Source organism: Theropithecus gelada, chromosome 8 (assembly GCF_003255815.1).
Source record: "Theropithecus gelada isolate Dixy chromosome 8, Tgel_1.0, whole genome shotgun sequence".
Classification (NCBI taxonomy): Eukaryota; Metazoa; Chordata; class Mammalia; order Primates; family Cercopithecidae; genus Theropithecus; species Theropithecus gelada.
In genome coordinates, this window is record NC_037676.1 from 62,986,279 (window position 1) to 63,011,760 (window position 25,482).

At 37.9% G+C, this 25,482-nt stretch overlaps 1 protein-coding gene across 1 annotated transcript in view; it reads left to right on the forward strand.

The window, feature by feature from the left end:
• CHD7 (chromodomain helicase DNA binding protein 7) overlaps positions 1–25,482 on the forward strand; it is a 188,602-nt gene that overhangs the window by 96,289 nt on the left and 66,831 nt on the right. The window contains exons 3-5 of the mRNA XM_025394664.1: positions 5,425–5,855; positions 19,706–19,847; positions 24,844–24,981. Coding sequence (XP_025250449.1) covers positions 5,425–5,855; positions 19,706–19,847; positions 24,844–24,981 — 711 coding nt within the window. The remainder of the gene's footprint in view (positions 1–5,424; positions 5,856–19,705; positions 19,848–24,843; positions 24,982–25,482) is intronic.

Here is a 25,482-nt window from a genome sequence, read left to right on the forward strand (position 1 = left end):
CCATGCTATCGCTATATCAGTGTAATCAAAAGGATATTTTGATGGACATTTAAAATCTTCATGGAAAGAAGGGAAGCCATGGCTAAACACCCGTAGGACACTCTCTGTACTGTCTCCAGTGCCCCTTTTCCCAGTAATTAAGGGCTTGGAAAGTCCTGCAGTGAAGAAAACTGAATTTTGGTTAGCACAGAATTCTTTTTTTTTGAAATGGAGTCTTGCTCTGTTGCCTAGGCTGGAGTGCAGTGGTGTGATCTCAGCTTGCTGCAGCCTCCACCTCCCGGGTTTAAGCAATTCTCCTGCCTCGGCCTCCCAAGTAACTGGGATTACAGGTGCATACCACCATGCCCGGCTAATTTTTTGTATTTTTAGTACAGATGGGGTTTCACTATGTTGGCCGGGCTGGTCTCCAATTCCTGACCTCAGGTAATCTGCCTACCTCGGCCTCCCAAAGTGCTAGGATTACAGGCGTGAGCCACCGCGCTTAGCCTGTCACAGAATTCTTTAAACTCATGTTACCTGAGACCTGTTTTTATGTGACACATTTGAATATCCTTAACTTGTTCTGTACTCTTTGCCTTCTCAATTAATTCATATAGTCATTCAATATAAATATGTTTTCCTGGAAATTGTTAAGAATGAGCTGAATAAAACTAACTGGCATATAAAAAAACTTGAACTCAGGGCCCTGAGTATCATTGATACTGATTTTTAACCAAGCAGAAAATATTTCAGTCCTTGATCCTCTTAAGAATATTTTTGTGCTTTTTATTTTATATCAAATAATTAAAGTTTATTATCCCAATTGACCATTCAAACTGTTATCCGCTCATCTTGATCTCCTCCCTTACAAAGCAGATTTTAAAAGCTTGCTTGTGAAGCCTTTGCATGTCTCCAGTCACCCAGTCTTAGGCAGGATTTGTTGTTCAAGCTGGTTCCTTTGCCTCCCCCTGTCTCTCAGCCTGGGACAGTTTGTAGAAAGCCTCCCTGGTCTCAGCCTGGGTTAGGTGCTCTGCAGTCTTTCCCAGCAGGTACTATGGCTGCCTTGTTTACTGTTAGAGCCTCAAATATTTGTTGAATAAATACATGAATTGGGTACTAGATACCAAATGCATCTTCTTTTTTATCAGTGTCATTGTTACAATCTCAGTAGGACTTGCTGAAACTTTGCTAAATGTTCTTTTGAATCATTGCACACTCTTCTGGCTGAAGATCAAGTGTCAATTTTCATACCAGAATTCCTTTTTTGAAGAGTGTAGAAGGGTCAAGAACCTGGGGAATACTGGAAAAAATAAAAATTAAGAATGTTTGTAATAAAAATGTGTCTCCAAAGCCATTTTTAAGATACCAAATAGTATGTTTCAATCTTAAATGACTACTTGATATTTGTATTTTCATGAGCCATTTAAGCAATAGTTTAGTGTTCTTAAAGCTTGTATTTGTGCTTCTTGGGACTTAATTGGCCTGCCTCTTCTTCACCAGAATCTTATTTTCTCTGAGAGCACAAGTGCCTCCTCCTCATTGCCTCCCTTTAGCTTAATTTGTGGGGAGGCTTTTGTTTTCATAAGTACCATGTTATTCTGGTCCCCTTGGTACCGTCTTTTCTTTTTCTATAAATCATTGTTTTGATTTTAGACTTGTTTGTATGTAAATACACATGTAAATAAATACATTTGTCTGTAAATAAAATGTTTATCCTTGGGTGCCCTGTATTACAAAATGTTGGTTTGCAGAGATCATACATGTTGAAAGCATGGCACACACTGTTAACATTGCATCACTTGCTCATGCTATACTCAAAATTGCTAACAGGCTGAGGCTTCAGCAGTATAATTAAGGCAAAACATGATAAAATTAGATAGCTTTTTAAGCCAGAAAGTACTGATGAATTGTGGAAGAAATCACACTGAGATAAATAAAAAGTTGCTTTTTTACATATCTTTTCATTTTCTTTCATGATTCTCCTATCATTTTGGGTTGGATTTGCTTGAAAGAAGCAGAGGGATTGCCCTCACTTCCCCCACTGGGTCTCCTTTGGTTAAATTTGCATCTTGTCCATTCTGCTGTTTTATATATGATAATTTAGTTGTATGTCTTTTCTAATTTATATGTTGTGAACAATGGAGTTAAAGAAACGAATAATTGTCTTTAGCTTATGGTAATTTTTTCAACAAAACACACTCACCTTAGATCGTTTTTATTTATAGTTTAAGTATCAGTTATGCTGTTTCAGTTCCAAAAGTTCATGGCAGTCTTTATATATTCCATAATGTTCCAAATGGCATATGGAATTATAGTAGAATATATGTCAAGCAGAAAGTTTGACAGGATGTTATTTAAAAATACCTTTGGTATCTAACATTCTCCATGTTTGCTCTAATAAATGAGAGGTTTTAGGAATGCCCTACATGGTAATATCAGATGTTAATGGCATTGATTACCTGTCAGGCAGTGGGAATTGATGGGAAAATGTCTGCTGTAAAATTAAATAGCATTAGAGAAGACTGTACCATGCATCTGGTGGGTGGGGGGTGGAGGGGGGGACATGGCTGGGCCTGAGAGACTTTGTCAGGGTATTACTGGGAGCTCCAGGTTTTTTTCCCCACATGATTAAGGCAGGCCATCTGTTCTTTGTTAAATGTTTACAAAAACAGCTTTTCTCTAAAAGATTTAAGGAGATGTGGGTCTGGTAAACACTATAATATTTCTGAGCACCTTTTTCACCCTATTTCAGATAGTACCAAAACATAATTCTGCTGCATATCAAATAGAATTAATACTTTTTTTGTATTTGATCTTCACTTTTTTCCTCCTTATGCAAGATTAAATTTTTTACTGAGTTATTAATTTATGGCTTCATTTATTACTAAAAGGAGCATCTAACATGATTTGTATGCTAAAGTGTGTAGATAAACTTTAAATCTTTTTGTGTTACGTGTTTTATGCTTTTTCTAATTCATTACGGTGTACCGGGGAATCTCTCATTAGAAGCTGGTGTTCTGTTACTGGAGCGAATGCCATGCAGATTAAAGAAAGGTAAACATACCTGGTATTATTTCTCCATTCTAAGTTTTAATCATTGTTTAGACTTTCCTCTTTTCCTCTCTTTCTAGGAACAACTTTTTCTTTCATTTCCTGAAAAATAGCTTGTCCCAAATAAGTTTGATCTCTGTGTCCTGTGCAAAAAATATAGGGCTTTTTCCTTTTTAATTACATTAGGAAAAAATAGGTACAAACTAACTTGACTTATGCAAACTAAATATAAAACAGTTACATCAAGTCCCCTTGATACTTAGGTAATGATAATTTGGACAGTGCCTCTGTTGATGTGTAAGAGTGTTTGTGAGGAAAGGATAGAGGGGCAGGGGGTAATTTTGGCAGTGTTTAGTTAGCTGTGTTATCCCTGCATGGAAATCTGCTCATGTAGATCTACATCTATGTATTCTTCAAACTTTGACCTTGCCTCTGTGTTTCCTATGTATCGTTACTCTTTTTTCAGCCTCATTCTCCCTTAGCTGTGACCAGGAAAGGGCAATAAGTACTTTAAGATTTTTTAATGCCACGGGATTTTAGAAGAAACTTTGAAAATCACCTATCAATCACCTAACCCCAAACCGTCATTTTGCAGAAAAAGAAACTAACTCCAAATAGGTGAAGTGATTTTTTCCCAGATGATATAGCTGATGGTAGGGCCTGTACTTGAATTTTAATCTCTTAACTCAGAGTTCTGGGCTCTTTCTCTTATACCAGGGCAATTGAGTGAAACCTGTGAGCCTTTCCCAGAAAGATGCTGTGTAGAAGATGTTAGGAAGAGGTGGACAGAATCAGAAAGTACTAGAGTTAGGAAACTAGATTCAAATCTTAGCTCTGTCACTAACTGTGTGACCTGGGGTGGCCACATCACCTTCTTGGACTTTTCCTTTCTGAAAGATGGGGGTAAATTATCACTTTTTTGTTGTGAGATTCAGGGGAATTAACACATCTAGCAAACATAACGTAGCTTGGTGCATGGCATCAAATAGCTGCTCAATAAATATTAGATGTATTGGAATTGAATTTACAGTACCTGTATTTTAATGTTTAGTTCTAACCTTCCTCCTTTTCTCGTAGTAAGCCTTGGCATGTACAGTAGTCACAAGGCTCTGGAGATGTGGGCCTGGGCTCACCTGCCTGCTCCTCTTCTGTAGGTCATGTGCTGAGGAGTGAGGACCCTGGAACTATTGGCTCTGATGTCAGTCTCAGTTCTGTCACTTAACATCTGTACCTCGGGCAAATTACTTCATCTTAGAGTGGCAGTGTCTTCAACTATAAAATTAGAAGAATCACCTAACGCTTAGGGCTGGTGTGAGGATTGAATGGTACCAAGACATAAAGCATATATGCCTGGCACATAGTAGATCGTTTATATTACAGTTAGTGTTGCATGCCAGAAGCAGCATATGAAAAAGGCAGGAAATGAGAGACATATGTAGATTTAATATTTTCAAGTATTTTGTTGAAATGTAAATATTCGTTAGATGTCATAATTTATGGTATAGATGATAATCCAGGCAGCCCTGGTCTGGTTTGGATGGTGAGCTATGAGGGAGGCTGTTGTGTGCAGGAGTCACTTCCTCCGATCTTGGCTGACCACTAAGAATCCCATCCTAAATGTGGTTACTTTTCAACTCTATTTAAGATAGTGTCTGGGTGTATCCCTAGTGGATGTCAAGAACCACCCAAAGGCATGTCACATTAATTTATTTGGGTTATCTCTCCCTTGGTGAAATTTTGAAATACAAAGCTTAAAGAGGTTAAGAAAAGCATGTTCTACCTTTCATGTCAATGCAAGAAATTTCACCAACCCAAAATCATCAAGTTTGGGTATGTGGTTTTAATTTGATATTTTAATGTTGTTTAAACCAGAAATGACTTGTGTAAGATTTATATTATGTTTACACTTTTATTTCAGACTTTTACAGTACTAGAATATCTTGAAATGTTCAGTATACTTGCTCATTTTAAAAATGGCTAAATTATATACCTTTAATTTGAGTTCCCATTCCCACATGGGGCTAGAACTCAACTTAGATGTATTCTTTGTGGCTTAGTTTTGCTGCTGTTTTACCATTCACCATTTTCATATAGGCTGTTTGAAAAATGGACAGTGTCTTAAGTTGGATTAATTTTTACTTCCCGAACTGATTTTTTTTACTGTATTAACTAAAGTGCTATTTTAAAACTTTCTTACTTAAAAGATTGTCTCTTAAAGAAACATATTTTTTTTTTGGATGTGAGAAGATGATAGATTCTACAACTGTATAGTTGGAAAAATATTTTCTACTTAAGTATAGATTAAGTTTCAGAAACATCAGCCACTAACTTTCAGTTCTTTTCTTTACTGTGAAGAATGATAAACTAATTTCAATTGCTATTTGTGTCTCTTAGCATTCGCCGTCGGAGCCCTTTCTAGAGAAACCAGTGCCGGATATGACTCAGGTTAGTGGACCGAATGCTCAGCTAGTGAAGAGTGATGATTACCTGCCATCAATAGAACAGCAGCCACAACAAAAGAAGAAGAAAAAGAAAAACAACCACATTGTAGCAGAGGATCCCAGTAAAGGTTTTGGTAAAGATGACTTCCCTGGTGGGGTAGATAACCAAGAACTAAATAGGAACTCACTGGATGGGTCCCAAGAAGAAAAAAAGAAAAAGAAAAGGTCAAAGGCAAAAAAAGATCCGAAGGAACCGAAAGAACCTAAGGAGAAAAAAGAGCCCAAGGAACCCAAGACCCCGAAAGCCCCTAAGATTCCCAAAGAGCCAAAGGAAAAGAAAGCAAAAACTGCCACACCAAAACCCAAATCCAGCAAAAAGTCAAGGTAGGCTGTGGGCAGAAACAACAGTTGCAAAACATTGAGAGTACAGCAATTAGCGCCAAATAGTTACAGCCTATGAAATGAGGGGTGGGAGGGGACACAATGATTTTTGTCATCATTGAGCTTCTTTCCCTAATATCCAAACTAAAAAGCTAAGACTTTTACGCATTCTGAAAGTTAGGACGTATTGTTGTGAACTGTTGATATACAGATCTTACTAGATACAAATTAAAAATCAATTTTTTATATTTTTGTGAAAACTTATTTAGCAAATGGAATGAAGTTAGCAGTATAATTATTTGTAAGAATAGACTAGCAACCTCATTTTCAGTGATGATATAAAACTGGAGAGGAAGGATTATAGAAGAAAGGTCACTATATTTCACTAAGCATTTCAGCCCTTCTTCCCAGAGGTTGAACCAGGATTGTTAATTCTCTCTACTTGGCAGAGTAAGCCTTCCAGGAGCAGGGTTGAAATCCTAGTGAGCAGCGCAAGAGAAATCAAATAGTACTTGTCCATGGGATATGAATTCAAGAGTAGTATGAATTTTAGGTTCTAGGGAAGACCCTCTTTCACTCCATACTCCCCCCATCAGTTCTCTGACTGCTCCCCCAAAAAGCATATTTATTCAGTAAGAAAAGCTGAGAGGAGAAGACATTGAAGACTAATTTTTTTCATTTGTAGTGAATGTTTCTTACAACTGTTCTGAACCAGATCCAGACATCTGAATCTGTTTTTCAGAATGTGGCTCATGTTAGAAAATATAGTTTCCAGATGGAACTATGGTCAGCCTTGGTTAATCTGAATCTGTTTGCAAACTCCATTAGAAAACACGCCCACCCCATACCCTCATGTGCACGTGTAAACACACACCTGTGTATGCACCAGTCAATTCTGCATTTCCTGTGAACTTTTTGAGATTGCTGCTCTGTGTGTGCATGCCCAAGTACACAAACAGAGGAGATTAATTTTGTGGCTAAAATGATGTTGCCTTGAAGTGAAAGGACAAACTTGGACTTGCAACTTCCTGCTAAAAATAATCTAAACAACTCCAAATACATTATTATTTGATGTTTTAAAAGTTTGAATCATAGCCATTTAGGAAATTTTGCCCTCAATACCTTTTATGGTGCCAAAGTAACTCGATTACATTCAGTAGCTCAATCTTACAGATAACTTAATATTTGCATTTACTCGTGAATTTTCTTTGATGCCTCAGTGTGTGGTCTCCTAATTGAAAACCATCACTTTTTTTTCCCTCTTTGTGAACATGTTTTTAAACTTAACACATTATAAAATCTGTTTTTATTTAAGAAATATTAAGTGCTTATTATTTGCACGTACTGTTTTAAGCGTTAGGGATATAAGAGTGAGGAAGAAAGACATGGGTAAAATTTTAGTTTGACTTTGTGAGGTAGTTTAAAAAGTAAGTAATTAAATCTAGGTATTATGCTTTTGGTAGGAGAAAGCATAAGCCTATTTCTCCCAAGGAGAAAGAAATCGAAGCAAAAATCTCAAAAAGACTATAATCTTTTTTCTTTAACTTAAAACATAGGAGTCTGTGTTCTAAAGAAGCTTTTTGGAGCTCAGGAAATACATCATCAGTATTAATCTTAGCATCAAGATATATATCTGATTCCAGTTTTCATCTTAATTTTTAAATTTATCACCTAATGGTAAAAATGGATTAAAAAAAGAAAATAACACTCTGTATTGGATATTGTTACGAATTTCCAAGTATATCCTTTCAAGTTCTGAATCTACATCAGACTGGCTCTATGTTTAAAAACTTACTTAGGATACATACCCTTACCTCTTGTAGAGTCTTTTGGGGCAGATATTAAAATGCTGTATTTAACAAGGAAATTTGTTAACATTTTCCTAACAACTGTAAGAAACTGTTTGAAAGTTGGAGCACCAAATCTAGTTAGTCCCAGGCATGCCATGTCTTCTTGGTGCTGATACAGACCCTGTGTTTATCCACTAGAGAAATGTTCAGTGCAAGCCTCATAGGCTTGCTATCCACTCTGAAGTATGAATCAGAGTCTGTGCAGAGTAAGTGCTTGGCATTGCTGAATCTGAGTATTGGCTTTGCACTAGAATCACAAGCTTTTGGTAGGAAGAAAAGGGTGTATTTTCTCTGAAAAAGTGTCTAATACCGTCCGCACTCTTGCCGCTTTTGACTAATAGTCTCAGTCAATGCCTGCTATAGGCAACAGTTATTTTACCCTAAGTGGTGTGAAAATAATTGGATGGAACACATCTGATGAGCCTGTGGATTTACAGGTTAAACGGGAGCTGCTGCAGTGTGGCCCAAAGACTTAGGATGCTACACTGGGGAGCGGGGCATAAAGAGTGTTGGTGGCACCTCTGTTGGCCCTGGTTACTTGATCACTTATAGGGCCACTACTGATTTACAGTGAAGTGTGGTAAGGACATTCCTGAACTTCCCTGTTGTTGACAGTCAGACAGGGATGGCTGTCCAAGCATACGGTACTTGAATTGAGGTTTTAAGTAAATTAACAAACCAGACCATTATTTTGTTGAACCTCATTGTTTCTCTTGATCTGATAAATTGAGTATGTTGCGTTGTAGTGTTGTTATACTAAGTGTAGAAAGGAAACAGCATCCCTGGAGCAAGGATAACTAGAGTGCATACAACTACATGTAAATTCTGAATAGCATAGTAGAATAATTATGTAAATTGAATATGCAGTGATGAAGGTAATAGGGGGTTTGGGTTATGTTAGTACTGGATTTGAATTGCCGTAGCAGTTTGCTTTTAAGCACTGGAATACAACAGTGGCAATTTTGTTTTGCAAAATGTTATGTGATACCAGTTATTTCCATCCTTGAATAAGTTAACTTGATGAATTTGTTTATACAGAAAATAATTTTCCTACAGAGAGCTAAAATAGAGGGAATAAACAGAACTGAAATGAAACATTTAGCACAGAACTGCTCACATCTTTACTCTGCAGCCCTGTATGCCATATCATTGCTGTGTTATACAAACAAGTGTGCTGTTCTTTGAGCGGGAGGTAAAGGAAGCGGCCCGAGGGTGGGCTAGCTTTCTCTGTGCTGTGTCACTGTCAGGGAGAGAGCTTGGTCTGCATCACTTAACACTCACCATGGTAAAAGACATGTGAAGGCTGGCTGTTGTCAGGGGCTGATTTTCCTTGCATGTCTCCTCACTGCCTGGCACCCCATCTTGTTCTGTAAAATGGCAGAAGCTTGAATTTGTGACCATTGCCAGAGAACTGGCCTTTTTGACTACTGAAATATGATCATACATGTCTTTCCTCTGCAGGAGGACCTAAAAGAATCTGCCCAGAAACTGTTACATAGAGTGGTGGTGAAACAGGAAAAGAGTTCAGCATCACAGAAAAAGACATGTAAAACCTTGATGAGAAAAATGGGCCACATTCCTCTTCTCTATTCTGGCCGTATCTTTTTTCCCTTTCCCGTTTTATGTTAAATATACATTTTTTCTGTCGATTTTTCTAATGCTCTCCCCAGTTGTCCTTACAGCTTTCAAATATTGGTTGTTAATATTGAAAATAACAGCGAAACCATTTGTGGGTTGGAGAGGATGCCGTTTTGCATATGGAAGGATTCATGGAGCTAGAATATGAGGATTTGCATCCTTTTCAATGCATTTTCTGTTGTGCATGCATGTGCCTTGTGCGATGAGAAAGAATTTAGAGGAAGTGCTTCCTTTGAATGACTCTTGAAGGATTTAATGGTCCATTTAGCTATATAAAGATTCTTTGAATGTACAGAAAGAAGGGAACTTGGCCAAAGATTGTGACTTGACTACTGAAGCTGAAGTTAAATGAAACAACACAGACTTGCTGCTACTGCAGTTTCTAGGAATCCCTTTCGTTCCTTGTTCTGTACTCTGTCCCTAGAATTAAACTTAGTAGAAAACTAAAATGTTACTTTTCAATTAAGAGTGAAGTATTGTTTTTACATACTACTCTTATTTTAAAAAAAAAAAGCACATACAGTACCAGAAACATGTGAGGGAGCTTTTTGCAAATCATACTATCATTATCATTAATAGTAATAGTATTTATGTAGCAGCTTTCTCGGAGGAACTTAGCTTTTCAAATATTGCTTTCTCAGTTATGAGCTTAGAGAGTAGCAACGTTTACCTGAGAAATACTTTTATTCAGCCACCAAGTCCAATGGTGGTGTGTTTTTATAAACTAATACATATTTTATGCTGTACTCTTGTATATATGAAATTTCTTAATAGAGATTAGGCACAAAAGTAACCCATTATGCTAATTTTGCTAGTAAGTACAAAAATCTAGACAGATGTCTTCCCGTCAGGTACATGGGTAATAAAGTAAATTAAACCCTCAGCCTTTCTTTGCTTTTTTTTTTTTTTTTTTTTTTTTTGTAGCTGTCCTGATGATTTTTTTTATTCTTTATTTTACTCACATGCTATGATTTACTCTTGATGCAAGACATTGGACATTTGAAAAGACAGAACTAAATGTTTTGCACCCTGTGCCTGTGGAAGAGGGTAGAGATTTCTTACATGTGTGATGATAAATGAATCTTTGAGCCCTTTCAGTGTTGGTGCCCATGAACATAGTGTGGCTCTGTCTCCCGACCTGTCCTACCCAGTCTCTGGTTCATTAAATCCAAGCTCGTGCTCCCTTTCGTGCTGTCACAAAGGCTGTCTTTTCTTCAACAAAAGGACCATAGGATCTTTTAAATCCCGAATCCTTCTTTCCTTTAGGGTAACCACCTCAAGGCCTTCCTTTTGCCAGCCAGCCTCAGTGGCCCCACTGTGGCCCTTCCTCTTTTTGATTTCATCTTAAACTGGCTGAGTAAGCAGGGTGAGAGAGTCATCAGCCGCTTTTAGTACAGAGCCCGGTGCCTTTGACATGTGTGGTTCAGTTCATATCCATCAAGGGAAGAGAATGCCTAATAATACTGACTTTGAAAGCAAGTTTGCCAACTCATTGTCTGTGCCAGATGCAGGGTGGGCTACATTGGGCCTGCTGGAAATTTGTTTTTGCCCATCCAGAGAACTGCAGTGGACTCCAAAGCAGTGGCCTTGTTGCCACTTTGGTTTACATGGAAGAAGGTGGTGTAGATCCCACTTTCAACTCCCACTGCACCTATCAAATGGAAGTTCAGATGTGAGGAGGCCATGAGCCACAGTGGGATATTAAAGGGAGATTTTTCTGGAGGCACATTCCTTGAAAGTCCTAAGTGGAGTTTTCAGGTGGAGTGTATGTTACCATACAGTACATGTGGTTATGATGTTAGGGCTGGCAGGTAAAGAGCAGAAGGAATCATAGGCTGATTTTATCTTTTATTTAAATAAGTCTATGTATGTGAAAATGAAGTGCTTTTGAAAAATGAAATTCTGTACAAATGCAGTTTGCATCTGATATGTGAAGATCTTTATGTTAGTTGTCTTCTGCCTGGACGAAGGCCCCTTTGAGTCTTCTGGTACTTGTGCAGAGCCACTGTGCAGAGCATCAGTCATCTGAAATGCCAGCCCTCACTTCAGCCACCTTTATGTAGAAGTCTGTGTGACAGCTTTCAGACGTTACGTAGGAAATGGAGAGTGCAAATCAAGAAAAAAGACACTGTTCTTTTTTGTTGTTGTTGTTTTTAAGTTAGACCACACCCTTAAACTTCCATAGAATACTAATTTTATGTGTAGCCCTGACTTGTATAGGAATAATATAATTTTGTGGGAGTTTGGTTTCTCCTGTTGGGCTGGATGATGGTAGTTTCTTCTTTGTTGTTTTTACCATTTATTTAATCTGCCGAAGTCTCATCTCATCTGTGGTACCTGATTGAAATGTGGGTGGGCAGCATGGCTCATTTGTTGTGTTAGCCTCCCTGGCAGATTAGGGACCATAATGATGAATCTAGGGAGGGGGTTTTGACTGCCAGAGTCCCCCTTCCTACTTCATAGGATTGCTGTGCATGAATAAGAGTGGCATCTTAAAATGTGGCACAGGTAGTCAAATGTGTGCCCTATAGTTTGGCACTTGGAAAGATACACTATGATAAAAGGCCATTGAAGGGCCTACTTTTTGCATCAGTTTTGTAGTGTCTAATTGGTTTAATTCTTTATGTTATGTCTAGGAAATGGAGAGTGTGAATCAAGAAAAAAGGCACTTTTTTTTTTTAAAGTAAGACAACACCCTTAAATTTCCATTAGAATACTAATTTTATTTGTAGCCCTGACTTCTATAGGAACAATATAATTTCGTGGGAGTTTGGCTTCCATTATAATGCCAGATGATGCCACGTAGCCAAAGTGTTAATGTCGGTGTTAAGCTTCTATGATCAGATAGCTCATTAGCTAACTAGACTTCTTTTCCATGTTACTTCTGGCAGATCTGAATTTAATCCATAAAACTTGGTAACTCTTATAGATTTTCTTTCTTTTCTTTTCTTTTCTTTTTCTTTTTTTTTTTTTTTTTGTTTTTTTTGTTTTTTTTGAAACGGAATCGCTCTGTTGCCCAGGCTGGAGGGCAGTGGTGTGATCTGGGCTCGCTGCAACCTCGGGTTCAAGCGATTCTACTGCCTCAGCCTCCCTAGTAGTTTGGGACTACAGGGGTGCACCACCACGCCCTGCTAATTTTTGTATTTTTAGTAGAGTTGGGGTTTCACCGTGTTGGCCAGGCTGGTCTCAAATGCCTGTCCTCAAGTGATCTGCCTGCCTCGGTCTCCCAAAGTGCTGGGATTACAGGTGTGAATCACTGCACCCAGCCCCAGGTGACTTTTTTTTGTTTGTTTGTTTGTTTGTTTGTTTTTGAGACAGGGTCTTGCTCTGTCATCTAGGCCAACGTGCAGTAACACAGTCTCAGCTCACTGCAGCCTCAGCCTCCTGGGCTCAAGCAGTCCTCCCTCCTCCCACCTCCCACCTCAGTCTCTCTTTTTTTTTTATTTTTATTTTTTGATTCTTTCAGATCCAGACCTACAGAGACTTTTTTTTTTTGTATTTTTTTATAGAGATGAGGTTTTGTCGTGTTACCCAGGCTGGTCTCCAACTCCTGGCCTCAAACGGTCCACCTGCCTTGGCTTCCCAAAGTGCTGGGTTTACATGCTTGAGCCACTGTACCCAGCTGGTGACTAATTTTAAAGAACTTAAGACATTTATTAATTCTTCATTGAACTTGTACATTTGTTGTCCGTAAGTAAAACAGAATTCTTCCCTCTTCCTTTCTTGCTAACGGCTTTCCTCTTTCTTTTTCAACTAGAAGAGTAGGGTAAATAATTTGTGGCTGGGGTTTAGGAGTTGAGGGTGGCGAGGCACCTGCTTGGAGTGAAGCATGTGGGTGCCAGGTCTGGCGCCTGAGAACCGAGGGTGCCTCAGGCTGCTGGGTGCAGAATTGCAGACATCTGGGCAGCGCACTGAGCACTACTGGGGCCTTCGCCAAAAGGATGCTGGATGTCTTGGTGTGAAGTTTTTGACCTCTGGGTTTATTATCTGTCATTCAGAGTTTGATTTGTCCCCTTCCTCATTAGTTTATTCTGTCGTCTACATTTTATTACATTCTAGTTTAGCTATTAAATTTTAGTGTTAGGACTTTCTTTAAGATTTTTATTTTGTGGGGTTGATTTTACTCTATGATGTACCAGATTTTATGCTGCTTTAATTGGCTTTTTAGAACTTCACACTTTATCTTTTTTTAGTTTGCCTTTTTGTCTTTTAATTTTCTTTTTCATTGTCTAAAAAAACTTACCGAATAGTAGACAGGGCTTAAAGGAAATCCTCTGCTCTTAAGTTGAGAGGCTAGATACTCTCCTCTGCCAGCATTGAGCCCTTGGCCTCTAACATCTAGCTGTGTATTTTAGTGTGGCAGCTCAGATCATTTTAGAGTTGTATTTTGCCACAAACACCCTGCATCACATTCTGTGCGGCATCCCATGCCACAAAAACATCTCTTTTACTTCTTATCCATTAGGTTCATTTCTTTATTCAAAGCCTTTTCAGGATATAAAGTGTAAGAATATGCTTTAATACCTTTCACTCTTCAAAAAGATTATAATGTAACATTTTGGAGAAGCTTGAGTCTCTGAAAACAAACCTGATTAATCCTCATGACCTAAGCCTTAAGGTTAAGTTTTCCTAATATGGTGAGAAACTTCACTAACTTATCCCATCTGAAGGGACTGATTGAGAACTCCTTCCCATTTTCCAAACATTCTCATTAGCTGACCATATTCTCATCACATTTGGGTCCACAATCTGGTTCTTTTTCGAGTTTTCTTTCTATTCAGGACTTAGATCATTAGGCTGACACTAATCAGTGTTTAACTGCGTTCTATTTTGTAATAAATCAGGGCAGCTACCTGGCTTTCCAGTGAGCTATGGCCCTTTGTATCAAGCTTTGTTTAGAAAGCCAACAGAAGGAATTAGTTGTCTATACTGAATCCATCCAACCCCATTTCAGGTAATATGACTAGGCCGTCCTTATGGACTTACAGTTGTAAGCTGAACATGACTCCTTGCATAAAGGTAGATTGCCTAGACTGTCTCTCCATGCGACAAATACTGCTCTCTGAATATAAAGTTTGTGTTCTTCTAATGCCTGCTTCTAAAAGTTTGCATTAAGTTGGTGTATGCTTTGGTGCCATTGGGGGTGACTGCAGAACTTAAGACGTTGGTCGCTTAGCTATGGACCCTGAGCACATCCAACTACCTACCAGTGTAACCCAGCTCTCGTGATGAAATGTGAAATGTAAGTAAGGCTGGAGGAGGAACAGTGGCCCTTCGAACCTCCAGCAGCATCCTCAGAAAATGTTCTCCATCTGATTACAAGGGCTTGTCTAAAATGAGTAGATGGCTGTATATCTCATTGTCTTGCCTCATGAGTGGATGGCTCTGTGTGTTAGTCTCTAGCCTCAGGAGTGGATGGCTCCGTGTCTCTTTAGCCTCACAAGTGGATGGCTCTACGTCTCTGTAGCCTCATGAGTGAATGGTTCCGCGTCTCTCTAGCCTCACAAATAGATGGCTCCGAGTCTCTCTAGCCTCACAAGTGGATGGCTCTGCATCTCTCTAGCCTCAGGAGAGGATGGCTCCACGTCTCTCTAGCCTCGTGAGTGGATGACTCCACATCTCTCTGGCCTCGTGAGTGGATGGCTCCATGTCTCTCTAGCTTCATGAGTGGATGGCTCTGTGTCTCAACCTCTAGCCTCAGGAGGGGTGGCCTGCTTTTTGGTCATTATCAGTAATGATGTGAGATAAGGATCACAAAAGAAGTTTGTGAGTATGAAGGCAAGGTATATAGATGGTATTCTTTTCTATTGGTTTTTTTAAAAATGCTAGGTTTCACTCTATGTTTTTAAACTTTAGCCTGATTTTACTGAGCTTTATAGGTGTTTCATCAAGGTAGGTGCTATGTGGGGAGTTCTTATATGAGTTAATGAGAAAAATATTTAGAGTAGTGCCTGGTACATACCCAGGGCTATGTATGTTTCCGCTGTTGTTATTGCTATTACTTGTACTGTTGTAACTAGACCAGTTAACAATTATAAGTAACCTACCAGGGTAGGCTCTAGAAATACAAACATAGTAAGACACAGTTCCTTCTCTGCTTGAGCTTACATGATAGTTGGAGAAAGACACACATATAGTACTTTGATTTTAATACATTGCAGTAATGTTACCACCAACTTGTGTGTATTTTACATATCCTTTGTATGGGGTACATCATGTGACACCATCCAGGGTGGAGTGAGGAGATCATATCTGATCCAGACCGTGGTGATTAGAAAATGCTTCCTGAAATGAGTGGTGTCTATGCTGAGTCTTGCAGATGAGTAGATTGGGATAAAAGTATAGGTAGAAGAGATACATGTGTGTTTTGGAGAATAGTTGTGTATGCCTGGAAGCATAAGAGGCAAAGGGTCTGGTACCCCCATATGGAGAATCTCAGACATTATATGTAGAGGTTTGAAGCAGAGGAATGCCCCAGTCAGATTTGCATTTCAGCTGGTTACTCTGGTGACTTGATATGAGTTTTCAGGTGATGTTTTGGTGGCATTACCATGATGCTGAGGTGGGAAATGCAGAAGGCACAGCAGGTTTAGGAGAGGAATGAGGGCAGACCTGATTTCTTCTGGGCTGGTGCCATTCAGGGATGGAATTTACAGGTGTTCCCTGCACATGGCCTAGTTATTCTTCCCACTCACGGGCTGCCACGTGGCTGTCGGCCTGAGCTAGGCCCATGAGTAGCCATCACTGCAGCTGTTAGAGGAGTCTTATGGTTCTGTATCTGCCTCAGGCAGCAGAGTGGCCTTATCTTCAATATTGCAATGTTGGTTTAAGTGATGTTACTTCTTAAAGACATTCTCATCCCCCCTACCTAGAACACTGGCCGTTTTTATAATTCCAGCTTCTATTGTAATTTGGAAGAGGAATATATGTCTGTGTTTTGGATTTGATGTTATAAAAGACTAGTTTTTACGCTTACAGATATAAACGATAACTATGCATGTGGACTCTCTGTCCTTTCTCCACCAGTCTGATGTTGTATAGCCCTGCAAGTGGGGCATGAGGGTGATGAGGCAGTGGGGAGCTGTTGTGATTAATAGCCTGGGCGGGAAATGATATATGTCTGAACTAAAGCAGTGGTCATGGGCATGGGGAGGAGTGCATTGTGGGTCTGTTTGCTTGCATGTTCTTTTAGCAACTGCGTAGTAATATTGATGAAGGCTCTTCCTTCTATGTATGTTGCTTGAATGAAGTCATCCTTGGTGAAGGTGGGGTCCTGTCTGTAAGTCTCTGCAGCTGAATGGGCCCAAATGGGTCTGAGCCATGACCAGAGAATACTTCCCAGACTCAGCTGCTTGTTTTTCACATGGGTGTGGATGTTAACTGTCTGTGCCATTTTCTCATTTAAACCTCATAATAAATCTTGGAAGACTGTATAAATATTAACCTTATTTTACAGATGAGGAAACTGAGGCTCAAATTAAGTAACTTATCCATGGTCACAGCCTATAAATGACAGTTCGAACTGGAACTAAGGTTTGTCTTGACTCAAGTCAATGCTCATATCCACCATTCTAGATTACCTTTGTTTGTTAAAAGAAAAATCTTGACTTGGATATTTTTGGGCAAAGCAGTTTTAATACAACACTTAGTTGAAAATCACAATTAGCTTATTGCAGAATAGTAGCAAAGGCAATTTAATTTACATAACTTAATTTTGTCCTTGATGGTAATGTTGTAGGGTGGACACTGAAGATTTTGTTGCTTTTTTTTCCTAGAGTGTTCTTTGATTTGTATATTGATGCATGGAAATGCTTAGCTGTCCCTTAACAACATGAGTAGTGCAAGGTCTGATGAGTTTAGAAATCTTTCCATACTCAGATCTGGGATAAGTGCTTCCCTTGGCTGTAGGCTTTTTGTCTAAACATTTGGAGAGGGCCTCTCTGACTTTCAGCTATCTTGGAGGTTCCATACAGTTCATTCTTTGGAAGGGCAGACGGAAAATCATTAGCACTTCTCTCCTTCAGCAAATTGATGTTTCTTCAAACCTGGGCTCTGGTCGGTTTCCAGATAGTAAGCCTTTTACTCCTGTAGGACCATGCATGCAGGGCCCGGCAGCCCTCTAAATTAAACCGTGTACTTCACTCTGGTATAGAGAGGTCACCGTGAAAAGCATGAGCTGCCAACTCACTTTACCTGGCAGTGGTTCAACTCTTTGACAGGCCTACCTCTGATTTAAACAAATTTGAGAAATATGTAAAGTTTTGGAAGCAGTTTTGCACTGATTTGATAAAAGAAACCACAAAACACTGCAGCGCAGGTGTTGAGAATGTTTGAAAGCTGATTGAGGGAAGCAGATGGCTTTAGTCAGTGGCATCCAGCCAAAAGAGCAGGTGCTGGTCATGTGACCGCTGGTTACCAGGGTAATCTGATTGCTCTTGGCGTGCAGATGAAAGGAAAGGGGCCCAGTGTTCAGCTGTAGTATTGTATAATTTGTGGCAGTTAGAGCGGAAATAAATGCTGGAAATGGAACCTCATAGTAGGGGAGACTTCTGTCCATGTGTAGCGTAAACACTAGGACAGTTGGATGAGGAACGGTTGTATGGATTTTTTTTTTTTAAATTTTAAAAATATTATGCTTTCTGTGGATCTTTTGAAGACAAAGTTTTTAGAGCATTTCCTTTTTCTTTTCTTTTAAATAAAAATAGCTTTTTAAACTTAACTGCCATTTGCTATAATCTTGAATTGCTATTTTCTTATGTAGCTATTTGCTATGCTAAAATGTTAACAAAATAAAATAAAACTCTGAGTATTAAGAATAACTAATTTAAGATGATCAGATATTTTATTTAGTTGAAAAAATCCATTTTAGGTGTGTGATGGGTACTTTATTAACAATACTTTTGAAATATTTTACATGACATATGCTTTATTCTGAAAGCCTTATAGATATCTTGGCTTCTTCCTTTTGTAGTAGCCGATGGTAAAAACATGCTGTTTAATGCATTGTGTCAGCACATTTTCCTAAGAACTTACACATTTCAATAAATAAACTTTTTGAAGGTTTTTGAAATACAGCTTTTGTTTTTCACAATTTATTGGAATTTGAGGCTCCCTAGAAATATTTTTGAAAAATATCATTACTGAGGTTGGATTATTTTCAGTGTTGGATAACAAATAGTAATTGGTGTTAGAAAATTTGGAGCTGATGGCCAGGCGCAGTGACTCAGGCCTGTAATCTCAGCACTTTGGGAGGCCAAGGCAGGTGGATCACCTGAGGTCAGGAGTTCAAGACCAGTCTGACCAACATGGTGAAAGCCCATCTCTACTAAAAATACAAAATTAGCTGGGCGTGGTGGTGCATGCCTGTAATCCAGGCTGCTTGAGAGGCTGAGGTAGGAGAATCGCTTGAACCCGGGAGGTGGAAGTTGCAGTGAGCCAAGATCGTGCCATTGCACTCTAACCTGGGCAACAAAAGCGAAACTCCGTCTCAAAAAAAAAAAAAAAAAAATTGGAGCTGATTTGGAAATAGAAATGGAAGGTAACACTAAATATACATTCTGAAAGAAAATCAGGTAAAGGTTCTAGAGGTAATGGCAAACTTAAAACATTTTTTTTCTTAAAGTTTATGTCCTTTGTCTTATATGATATTCAAATTCTGCTAACATTTGTCAGCAGCATACTATGAAACATGCACTTTATTAGGGTTGCTTTACTGTATTTTTATTTTTCAGAGAACTATCTTTCAAAAAAAGGGCTAATTGTGATTATCTCAAAAAACATATAGCACCAAAATAAAGCTTATATTTAATTAAGAACACAACACTAACTAAAATTATGTACAACAGGAAATTGCTATATATTTTGATTATATTCTAAAAGATTATAAGTTGAACAAAAATGTAACTGGATGGTATAAAAGAGGATACCTTCTAGTACTGGTCGAAAGAGTACTTAAATAAGTGTGTAAAACTATCCACAAAAGATACAAAGAGATGATCATGATATCATTTTTCATGACAATTAAAAAAGTGTTGTGTACCTTAAAAACTTGATAGCAAAACTACTTCTTAATCTGATTTTTTATTATGGCTTGATGTTCTGGGGGGCATTTTGCACAAATATACTATGTGTGGTATAAGTTTTTGCATGCAATTTATTTTTAATTAGGTCATATATTTGCTAAAAGTCATTAATATGGAGTTTTGCCAGGAAAACTTAATTGGAAGTTGCATTTAACTGTAAATAGCCAATATGTATGAACTTAACAATTGTCATTGATACTTTTGGGATATTAATGTGGGAAATATAAGAGACATGCAGAGACACATTAAAAGTGAACACTAAGTGATCCACTTTGAATTCTAGTAATAAGAAACCTGACTCAGAAGCAAGTGCTTTGAAGAAAAAGGTCAACAAGGGAAAAACAGAAGGTTCTGAAAATTCAGACTTAGACAAAACACCCCCACCATCTCCTCCTCCTGAAGAAGACGAGGACCCAGGTGTTCAGGTAATATAATTATTGTGATCCCCGAGCCTTGGTCATTTAACATAGGTAACTTTAGCCATGTATGAAGTACACAAGACCTCTGCTATCTTGTTATAGAGATGCTTTTGAGATGTCTTTATTGTAGTCTGGAACATTATCTCCATAGTGATGTGGGGAGGGGGAGCGGGCGTGGAACAAGATATTACACTCCTGACGAGAGTGGCTTGATTTTGCTATCTTTGATTCTATAATTAATAAGGCAGAGATTCTTCATTTATTTCTGTAAATGTATATTTTGCTGTCTATGTTATTGTTAACATATTGTTGAACATTTTGTGAATATACAGGCTCATATAAAACTTCATTCACATTTTAAAATTTCTCTAAAGTTTGGTTGATTGTCACTTTTTTTAATTTTGCAGAATTAAAAATCAAGATATAGTTTGTAGTAGCTTGTCTAAAGTTTCTGACATCTGACAGTCAAAGTTGAGATATATTCATGTAATGTAACTCATGTAATACTAAATTTCTAAGAACAAGCCAGTGACTTTCCAAATGGCAACTCTGCAGAATATTCTCCCGACATTAGGAGAGTTTTATAGGAATGAGTTGAAAGGCTAACCCTGAAGTAAACGTGAGGAATGTAGGTTCTTGTGTGTGAAGCATATTGCCTTCACTGATTGGACTGAGAAGGACCCTTACACGTGACAGTTAAAAATTATTTCCTTGTTAGGTTCCCTGGAAGCATGCCAGTGTAGTCCACTGGGATGGCTGGGAATGTAACTTATGTGAATGACATCTAACTTGCCAAGGAGCAGTTCCTGAAGAGTTGTCCTGCAGGAGGAAGCCAGCCTCTAGAAGCTTACTGGACTTTTTCTTATCGTTTAGTACACACTCAGGACTTTCCACCTGTACCCTCACCAGTCAGAAACAAACTATTTGTAGTGTGCAGCTCTATTCCAAAGAATTTCAGATATTTTTGGGTTTGGCTTTTTGTTTGTTAGAGTAGAACTCCCTGATATCTTTAACTTCACAGAATAGCCTTAAGCTGGACCTGAAAGGGAGGGAGAGAGAGAGAGATGGAGTGAATGAATGCGTTTTGGTTTGGTTTGGTTTGGTTGTGTAACTAACATAGTGATACTTTTGGCAGTGTGGGTTATTTTGTGATTTTATTTTATACATCAATGGAAAGATACTGGGAAGGTAAGTAGATATCATTTTTTAATTGCGTAGGCTGTTTTACAACTAAAGCGTTTTAATGATTTTTATTTTTTTACTGGGATCTGGTCTTACCGAATCAAATGTTTTAATGATTTTGAGGTGTTTTTTTTTTATCCTTAAGGATATTTTCTCCTGATTTATGTTTGCTTAAAGTAGGACCTTTATGTTAATAGTATTTGGACAACATTAAGAATTTGTTTACGTCAGTAGAGGAAATTCTGTTGTTCTTTCACAAATACTGCTATTGTTTTTTTAAAAGTGTGTTTATATTAATTCAGACTCACATGGACCTTATGAAATACTAGCTTTAGGGTTTTTTTTGTTTTTTCCTGCTGCATTTCAAATATGGAAAACTGCTAATCAATTCAAGTGAACATTGGTGTAACCTTTCTAATTGACTAGGGCCTAACTGTTACGTGTTCAATAGCTAATATAAGCAACCACACAAGATCTGACTTTGAAAGTTGTGCTTTCTTAATATGTCTGACACAGGAAGTGATGCTGACTTGTTGTTTATTATATTTCTTCCTGTAACACATGCATGAAGGGCTTAGCATTAAAATTCTTGAGTTTTGTGATTGATTTACTAAGGTCCATGTCATATAATTTTAACTAACTCAAAATTGTGTCACAAGTTACTTCAACAGTGAGGTCATGGAAGCATTTAAATGTTCTATTTGTTATACCTGTTTTAAGTATCTTTTCTAAAGCAATCTGAGTTTAAAAAGTCGATCTATTATTTTAGTGTCAATTCAAAAGTTTTGAATTATGGTTTAAAGACAGTTCTTATATTTCATTTTGATTCGCAAAAATCTTTCAGATAATAATAGTTTACCAGATCACAATAGAAACATTGTGTATTAGATAATTTAATTTTACATTGGGGAATTGTGAAAGGAACCTTGATACTCAAAGTAAATGTAAGATCAATTATTATTTTAAAACTAGAGAAGCCATGTAACATTTAAAAATTTGTATAAAATTGAGTTATAATTGTATTTTGGGGTGTTTTTACATATGAAGTGACCTTGTATCCACTGCTAACTAACTCCATCACTATTGCCCAGATTTATATCACAAAGTTGATATGAGGAGGAACTTATATTTTAAAAGTTATACTTACCAACTCATAAATTTCTGTTTAAAAAGAAGAAAGCACTCTGTCTTATTGCACTGGATGGAACCCTTCTTTAACGTCAGGGTAGGATTTAGCATAAAGTGGATTTGTCTTAAACCCTATCCAGTTACTTATATGGCACAACACTGTGACAGTGGGGCCTTAAGCAGGGAAACCTGATGAAACATCTGCAGGCAGATCACTAGGAGCCCATTCCTTCTTACTGGAATGGTGTAAACATGGAAATATAAATGAATCCATTTAAATTGAGTTAAATTGACATATCAAATGAAATACAGCATATGCTAAATTTTGCAGTATTAAAATTGTTCTTGATAATGGCCTTTTATATCTTGAAGAAATTGGTGGTCCAGAAGTGAGGAATGGTAAAGTGGGCATGAGAGCAGGAGTAAGTAGGTCAGCTTTGGAAAGAAAAGGGAAGCTGTACAAGGTAACTGGGCCATTTTTCTTTGGAAAGCTGGGGCTGATTAATGATAACTTTAGTCCTACTAATTACGTCTCACATTATTTACCATGTACTGTTCTAAAAGCTTTGAATGAATTCCCTTATGTGATCTTCACAGTATTCATATGAGGTAGTTACTGTCATTAACCGCATTCTACAGACCAGGAGTCATCCACAAAATTACTTGTCCAAGGTCACATGATAAGAGTCACATGGTAAGAGTCGAGGCCAGTTCAAACAAGAGCTCTTCGTTCTAGGACTTACAAGATCAAATTGCCACCTGAGATATGGGGAAGGATTGCAGATGGCAAAAGACTCTGCTGAAATCTCTATTGCCTCCACCTGGGGTTGATTTGGGCAGTGCCAAAGCTTTGTCCTGTAGAGGAGGGTCCCAGGAGGAACCTCTGGCCCATGTCACTACTCCCTCCGTGTAAGCCACAGGGAAGTCTCTTAATAAAGTTTTTCTAGAGTGGTCTCACGTCAGAAAAGTACTTTGCACCTCTGTGGCCACAGCTGTGTATGGCTTGTAGCTAACAGTCTCTAACAATCTATTTGATGGTCATATTATACCAAGTTCATATTGTGAACTGTCTCAAATCCCTTTTTAAGAGCAGGGAGAACACAAACTTAATAAGATTTAAATCAATCAGTACCACTCTTTGGGGAAAAGTACTGGGATTGTGTTCATCCTGACTTGAGAGTTGGTAGTGCCTGTCTTGCTTTAGGTGCGCACAATGTATGTTTTGCCTCTCTCTTCCTTACTGTCTCAACTTTAGCATTCATCAGACTCTTTAAAAAGTTTTATTTCATAATTCTTAGAAAAAATTTTGTATAAAAATTTTCCTCAATATTTTTATTTCTTCTGTGTGCTTTGCAAACTCATTCCATAGGTTGTAATATTCTTGAATTCATTAGCAGCTTAAAATTTTACATGTGTCATTTTCAAATTTAGATTTCACATACATATATCAATAAAAAGGTTATTTCTCCTTATTTTTAATTAGCTTGCAAAATGAATTATTTGACAAAACAGTTAAATAGTATAGAATTATTATGAACAAAGAGTTCAGAACCTCTTGTTCTGCTCCATTTGCTTCTTTCCCCATCTTTATAACTATTAATAGTCTGTTGTGTGTTTTTTCAGATTCCTTTGTTTAAAGCCATATACATATACATTCATTTTTTTAGCAAATACTCATTGAGGCATAGAGAAGTAAACAAGATATGCAGTCTTTTTGTCTTAAGAAGTTAATATATCAATGAGGTGCACACATCTAAATAGATAACATTTTTTATTTATCTTAAATAGAATCTTAAGCTACTTCTTGTTATGTGGCTTGTTTTTCTTTTTATTTTACAGTTTATCTTGCAGATATTCCCAAACTTCCTGGAAGTGAAGGTAGTGAGTCAAAGAGTCTGTGTGTGTAAGTTTTGATGGATAGGACCACATTGTCCTGCAAGGACTGTATGGGTTGCATTTTGACCACAGGATTGTGAGAATACCCAGTTTGCCAGTAATCCTGCTAATACTGGCTGTTACCAATCTTTTTAATTTTAACCACTATGCTAAAAACATATATTTAAAAGTAAAATTACTTTTCATAGTCATTCATTATGAATTTTGCCATTTAACCCTTCATCTCTTCAGAAATTTTCAGAGTATTTCTTTTAGGATCAAGATTAAAATACAAAAACCTTTCATTGAAAATGGCCTGAAATGTTTTGGGTACCTTGGATAGCATTATAACAATATTTGTATAGAACTTTATAATTTACAGATTATCTTCTAATGCACTGATTTTTTTTGGACTTTTTATATGGGAAAAATGTTAAAATGTACAAAGGTAGAAGGAATAGTATAATGAACCCCTGTAGATTCATTAGCCAGCTCCAGTATTGCTGCCACTTTTGATGGACATACTGACTGAATGAGGAACCAGATTTGTTGTTATTTCCATTTTCCCAGTTGAAGGGCACGTAGCTGGGAGTGGCAGGGCTACAGCTGTTCCAGGCGTCTGACTCCAGATTTCCACCCATTTCTATTTTATTTGTTACCACTGTGATCTTTTCACATCATTTATAGGATTAACATTATCACCTTTTCCTTAAAATTAATTTTTTAAAAATTCATCCTTCCACTCGGTGCCATTATAAAGAGCATTTTTCTTTTTAATCATTAAGTTCAAGGCCACTGTGTTGGGTTTTTGTTTTAGAAGAGACGGTCCAGCAGACAGGTGAAGAGAAAGCGCTACACTGAAGACCTGGAGTTCAAGATTTCCGATGAGGAGGCAGATGATGCAGATGCTGCTGGGAGGGATTCCCCCTCCAACACCTCGCAGTCAGAACAGCAGGTTAGTGCCAGATTTGTGGGATTTATGGATGCATTTTAAAGATGGACTGGAAATTTCATTGCTGCAATCTGAGAAGTGCAGTGGAAGCTTTGTACTTTCAGCAAGGGAACATCCACCTAATGTTGGATAATGTGCTATGGGAAATACGTTGTTTAGCAGTATCTTTTAAAAAGCCCTGTTCACTGCAATTTATTTTTATATAAGCCTGTGATATGTAATTTGACACAATTTTGGAGAATTAATGGTCTATGCTGAGGAAGAGCCAGAGTTAAAATATAAGGAGGCTGAATATACCTCTGAGAATTCAGTGCTGTGGCTTCTGGGACTTTAATAAACCACTCAAGCTTGTCTCCTGCTGTTAGGCACTGTGAGAACCCCTTTATGAAATTACTGCCTTGTAGTACCCAGCAGGGTGTACTTTATTCTCTGTGCAATGTAAATGATGGATAAAACAGTTTGTATAAAATATGGGTAGTGTAGGATTGATCATTATAAAGATCT